Below are 6424 nucleotides of genomic sequence, written 5' to 3'. Positions count from 1 at the left end.
GACACTTTTGAAAATAATAAATGGGAACAACAAATAAAATGGGTTTGAATAAAAAAAGAAAAAAAATTAAAATTGACCGTCTACTTTTTAAGAAATACTTAAACTCCAACCCTAAACTTTATATCTTCAAATCATAACCATAAAACCAACACAATAATAAACCCTTAAATAAACTTTGAATCCTACACGTTCTTAAAAAAAACCCTTACCCTAAACTCCAAACCCTAAATCGTAAACCCTAAAAAAAAAATTCCTACACTTTGAAACCTTAAAAACCCTAACCCTAAACCTTAAACCCTAAACCCTAACAAACCCTAAACCCTAAAGCCTAAAAAAAAATATCCTACACTTTCTAAAAAAAGAAACCCTAACACTAAAAACAAAAGTCCTATCCTTAAACCCTAAACCCTAAACCCTAAAAAAAAAAATTATCCTACACTTTCTAAAAAAAGAAACCCTAACACTAAAAACAAAAATCCTAACCTTAAACCCTTAAAAAGAAAATTTCCTACACTTTCTAAAAAAAAAATTCCTAACACTAAAAACAAAAATCCTAACCTTAAACCCTAAACCCTAAGAAACTAAAACCCTAAACCCTAAACCCTAATCCTAGATCCTTTAAAAAAAAAAAAAAAAAAATTCCTACATTTTCTATAACCAAACCCTAACCTTAAACCATAACGAACCCTAAATCCTAAACCCTAACAAAAAAAAAAATCCTACACTTTCTAAATTTATACCCTAAACCCTAACAAACCCTAACCCTAAACCCTTTAAAAAAAAAAAAATCCTACACTTTCTAAATTTATACCCTAACCCTAAACCCTTTAAAAAATAAAAAAAATCCTACACTTTCTAAATTTATACCCTAACCCTAACAAACCCTAACCCTAAACCCTAACAAACCCTAACCCTAAACCCTTTAAAAAAAAAAAATCCTACACTTTCTAAATTTATACCCTAACCCTAACCCTAAACCCTAACCCTAACAAACCCTAACCCTAAACCCTTTAAAAAAAAAAAAACCTACACTTTCTAAATTTATACCCTAACCCTAACCCTAAACCCTCCCGAGGGGTAAGAAGGTTGTATTGCAGTACAATGCTGCTATACAACCTGTAGGACGGGCCTGCAATCGATTTCGGCGGGCTGAGGGCAAGATGATCAGGAGTGGGTCCTACATACACATGCGGGACGAATGGGCGAAGGTAAATAGGCAGATTAAGCAGGCAATGTGGGACGCGCTGATGGTATGTCTATGAATATAATTTAATTATTTATTTGAATTAAACTTGAGATTAATGTATTTCTTGAAGTTTTTAAACCTATAAAAATGTGTTGAATGTGCAGGAGGAGTTCTATGTACCTGTATCAGTAGACGCGCGCAGGGCACAACAGGAGGCTTTATGTGATATTGGCCGTAAGCACCGCTCGTGGAAGTCGAGGTTCAAAACCAAACTACGTATTAGAGACGGTGACACGCCCGAGATTATCCGTGCGAGAATGCCGGACAATTTTTTTGGCAACTATGACGCAGAAGATGTAGAGTTCCTGCTGAGAGATTGGTGCCGTGAGCAAAAAATCGTATGTAGGCCAAGAAAATGTTGTGGTTTTTTAATAACAGTTTATTTAATTTTAGTTTTAATTTAAGTGTGTCAATGCTTACATTTTTATTTTCATGTTAAATGCGTAGGCAACCTCTGAACGGATGAAGAGGCTGCGCGAGCAAAATGACCTTCCTCATTGTACGGGATCTAAAAGTTATGCCAGATTTAATCACGAGGAGGTATGAAAATATATATGTTTATGTTATATATATTTGTTGATAATTGTTTTTATTTTTATTTATACTATTTTTATCGCTATCTGTTTCTTATATATGTCAACTGCATGACGACAGACATGTACATCTGGCACGCCCCCCACTCGCGCCGCGTCGTTCGTGAAGACCCACACAAGGAAGGACGGCACTCACGTGAACGAACGTACACAGGTCCTATGCGTATGCTACTGATTTAATTTACTATTATTTTTAAAATTATGTGTGATTTGTCATTATTCAATATATGACTTGTTCATGTTGACGACGTACAGGAGAGGATGACGCAGAGTTTATCTAGTGATCCAGCCGCCACGCAAAGCGTCTCCGCAGACACGGTGCGTTGGGCACCGAACGACGCTTACGAACAGGCGGTTGGGAGGCCTGAGTATGCAGGGAGGGTTCGGCAGGTTGGGCCGAACGTCACACCTGTTCGGGGGACATGTTTCTCATATAGGCCTCGGTCACAAGGGGGACCATCTCAGGGCACGTCTCGGGATTGGGCCGAAAACACTCGGAAGATGGAAGAGATGCAAGCGGAGCTACAGGCTGAGCGAGCGAGGAATGACCTGTTGGAGCAGCGCCTGCGACAGGTTGAGGTCTTCATGTCCTCCATGGGAGCATCAGCACCATGTCTTGGTACGCCTTCACCTGCACACGTAGGTAGTACGTCGTCTGTTAGTAGTGCATCTGCAGGTATGATTTATACTGTGTGTAGGAAAAAATTAATTTCAATTTGTTTTAATTACCCCTTTAATTTTGCAAGTAATATTATATACTTTAATTGTCTATATGATTTGCAGGTAATTCGACAACGGTTGGTACGTTGTCGCCTGTTGGACGACGGCTGACCCAGCATTCCATTGTCGCTACACCTTCGCCCGCTACACCATTCCTTGCGCAGCAATCGCCAGTTGGCGATAACACCCCTGGGACGGTACCTCCTCATTCGCAGGGACGCCCTTCAGATTTGTAGATATTTTGTGTAATTAATTTTTATGTGTAAATATTTGCTTAGTTAACGAATACGTTATTAACTTATGATTTGTGTAATATTATTTTGTGTAGTTTTTCTGTAAAATCAATATTTTGTTATTTGTGGTCGGAAATAATAAAATTTGAAATAACTATTAAAATTATTATACCAAATAATTTTAAATAATCAATACCAAAACTAAATTGAAGAAAAAAAATCCAAATTGGGTTTTTTATTTAATTAAATTTTTAATTTAATTAATTAATCGTATTTTTAATTTAATTTAAAAATACAATTAAATAATTAAATTAAAATTTTATTTAAATGAAAAATTCGATTTGGATTTTTTTTAAAAAAATATAACCAATTTGACACGTGTATTTAAAATACTCGTGTCAAACGGTTTGACACGTGTATCTTAATACACGTGTCAAAACACTTTGACACGTGTATTGAGATACACGTGTCAAATTTGACACGTGTATCTCAATATACGTGTCAACTTGTACACTTAATGTCGTGCACATTTGACACGCGTCTTACGCGTGTCAAAGTGCACGTGTCTAAATGTTTGACACGTGTACAACACTGTACACGTGTCAAAATGCACGTGTCAAAGTGCATACATTTTTGTAGTGATTAGAAGAAAGTTTTTTATTTTTATTTTTTTGCCACTCAGAATTTCTCACTCACAACAAAAAGGATGATATAAATATGAAGTGGAAATCGCCTTGAAAACTAGCTTGCAAGAGGAGGTGACGCCAGACAATACTATGATTGTTCTAACATCGTATGATGGTAGTAAAAATTGAAAATTGAAAACTAACTAGAAAAGTCGGGAAAAGAGAAAATAACCATTAAGTAATTAGAAAAAGACTCTATCCAGTCGAAGCAAATAAAGAATAATTCTGAACGACTTAACTTTTATTGATACTCCAAAATTGAATTGAAGAAATTAAATGAAGGATGCTAATTTGAAAATTCTCAACATGCAAAAGAAAGTAGTGAAAAAAAAAAAAAAAAACCAAGGTATATATATGCATGGGTCTTTAAAAGGTAATGTGTTCTTTTCTAGAGAAAATTAAGATGGACATGACCCAACAATATTATAGGAAGAAAAAATAACAATTGACAACTAAATGAAGTTGAGCAAAGCTTCAAATTCCCAACACAAGAGCACAAAAAGCAACTGTTGACAATAGTGCTCGACCTCAAGCCTGAGCTTGAAGCTAGCACTCAATAGCTCTGGCCCAGTTCCATTAGGAATGGGAACTTAACCTTTTGTTTCTGTTTTTTTGTTAATGAACAAGTCTGTAACATGCATTGAATTAAAAATAAATAAAAATCTGTAACAGCAATTAAAAAGAAGCAAATATATATAGCTGGTGGGTTGCTATCCACCGCAGCTAGCATTAAGTGATCTAGCTAGCCATCGACACTCGGACAATATTTTCGTGCTATTCATTGAAAAGGTCCAAGACATTTGAAGACACACAATAAGGACATTAAACTTTATTAAAGTGAACTCCAAGATATATATCTATAGACTGTACGTAGACACACAAAGTAACTTAGACATACATTGATATATATTCATGTCCCAACAGAAAGTAATTGGCCCCTGGGACCTTCACTCAGCAGTACTCAGCTATTAATTAATTGTCCAAGAAACAAATGGAAGGAGTTCTTCATTACTATCAAATACGACGGCGTCTTCCTCTAATATGTTAACAATTGCCTCAATTCCATGTCCGTCTCTTGTACTCATCAACACCACAAGATTCTTGAAAGGCATACTGGGACTGCAGACCCAGGTGGGCTCCCCAAAACCAAAATCAGCTTCATAAAGAGGAAACCTGCACCAACTTGTAAACTTATAGAACTCTACCTCACCCTTTGAGAACAGCTCCACCGACTTTGTGAGCGACTCCGGAATCGCATCGGTCTGTAGTTTCTTCACGTAATCACCGTCGATTTCTTTTATTGCATTGCTTTGCTTGCTCGCCAGAATACCATAATTACTTCCACGATCAAGCTCCTCATGTGGTGATAATATTGCTGTAGCGAAGTACCAAAGATTCCCAAAGGAATGAATTGGCATGGGTGGAACCATCCTCTGCCGTATGTTCACCGCATGAATTGCTACATTCACTCTTTCTTGTGCTGGTTTTGATTTGGATATCGCCATTAGACTTTTCCATATGAACGCTGAAACTGCCTCCACACGCGTTGGGAACTTCAATTGTGAAAAACCCACTGCTGAGGAGGCCTTTTCCTTCAAGGCTGCTATGCTGGATTTGTCGAACACCAATCTTCTTGTTACGATGTTTTCCTTTGTGACTCCTATGTCTCCCAAGCCCCAAGGTATATCTTTCGGTGAGAAGTACTTGGCCGCATCAAAATTTGGACAGACAGCTTCAAGTACATGATCTCCACGAGATGTAGCGCTCCAGGCTCCAAGAAATGTCGTGGCTGAAGCTCCATCTGCGATCCTGTGTGAAACACACACACCAATGGCTACTCCGCCACAGTCAAACATATTATATTGGACAGCCAAGAGAACTTCACGACTTCCAGGTTTAGCGCCTTTAATGCGATATGGTTCAAATGGCAGAAACTTGTTCAAGGCTTCGACATTGATGTGTTGGAGAACTTGTGATAAGTTACACGCAACTCGAGCTTCGTAATACTCGACCCCCTCATCGTTGCAGTCGATGGAGTGGTCTTCTTTGACGCTTCCCGCCAAAGGGTAGAAGCGGTTGAGGGTTTGTTCTAGAGACTTTTTAAGCCGAGAAGATCTTTGGACTTGATGATCAACGTGATGGCCATTAATCTTGGGTTGATAAAAAAGGATGATAGGAATATAAGTGGTGGGTGCAAGTTGGTCTAGGAAGGAACGTTTGTGGTTTCTAAGGTCATGGGGTGTTGGAGATGATGGTTTGATTATTTCCCTGGAGATTATTTCAACATTCATCATCGTCATCACTTTTACACAGAACCTAAACTGCCCGGCCACTCAATGTTTATGCTTCTTTTCTAAAGAGCTTGAAGCTTTTATAGACAAGATGGATGTATATTTTTTTTTTTTTTTTTTTTGAAAAAGATGGATGTGTTAGAATATATAGTAAGATATTTGATTTTTTTTTTCATTGAATATAATAAAATCAGAATTAAATACAACTTCTTTCATACTTTTTTTTTATTCATATAAATAATGTTTTTTGTTGACCCTAATGTAGTGTATCTTTCATTTTACTTTGCTGTGTGGACATTAATTCTTATGGTATCATTCGAATTAAGCTTCAAGGATGGAACTTGAAAACTTGGGCTTCATGATAACTTTGACTTCGTATAAGAGTTAAAGAGTGATATGATGCTTGAAAGGGCCGTATCGATCGAGGGTGACGTTCTTTACTTCAATCTTCTGCTAAGCAAAATGTAGTGCCAATTAGGTTTGGAATTCGTTGCAATTTTTGGTGACGTTCTTTACTTCAATCTTCTGCTAAGCAAAATGTAGTGCCAATTAGGTTTGAAATTCGTTGCAATTTTTGGTGACGTTCTTTACTTCAATCTTCTGCTAAGCAAAATGTAGTGCCAATTCGGTTTGAAATTCGTTGCAATTTATGATC

At 37.1% G+C, this 6424-nt stretch overlaps 2 protein-coding genes across 2 annotated transcripts; one reads left to right on the top strand and one right to left on the bottom strand.

Annotated features, from left to right (window-relative positions):
* Positions 1-2100: 2100 nt before the first annotated feature.
* On the top strand, positions 2101-3507 carry LOC133875116 (uncharacterized). The gene is made up of 3 exons (XM_062313120.1): positions 2101-2515; positions 2623-2756; positions 3475-3507. Exons 1-3 carry the CDS (start codon positions 2101-2103, stop codon positions 3505-3507), a joined length of 582 nt encoding a protein of 193 aa, XP_062169104.1.
* Positions 3508-4283: 776 nt separating this feature from the next.
* On the bottom strand, positions 4284-5840 carry LOC133875334 (stemmadenine O-acetyltransferase-like). The gene has a single exon (XM_062313437.1). It carries the CDS (start codon positions 5776-5778, stop codon positions 4447-4449), a length of 1332 nt encoding a protein of 443 aa, XP_062169421.1. The 5' UTR covers positions 5779-5840; the 3' UTR covers positions 4284-4446.
* Positions 5841-6424: the final 584 nt, after the last annotated feature.

The sequence above is a fragment of the Alnus glutinosa genome, chromosome 8, assembly GCF_958979055.1.
Source record: "Alnus glutinosa chromosome 8, dhAlnGlut1.1, whole genome shotgun sequence".
NCBI lineage: Eukaryota > Viridiplantae > Streptophyta > Magnoliopsida > Fagales > Betulaceae > Alnus > Alnus glutinosa.
This window is presented reverse-complemented; position numbering and strand designations above follow the sequence as displayed.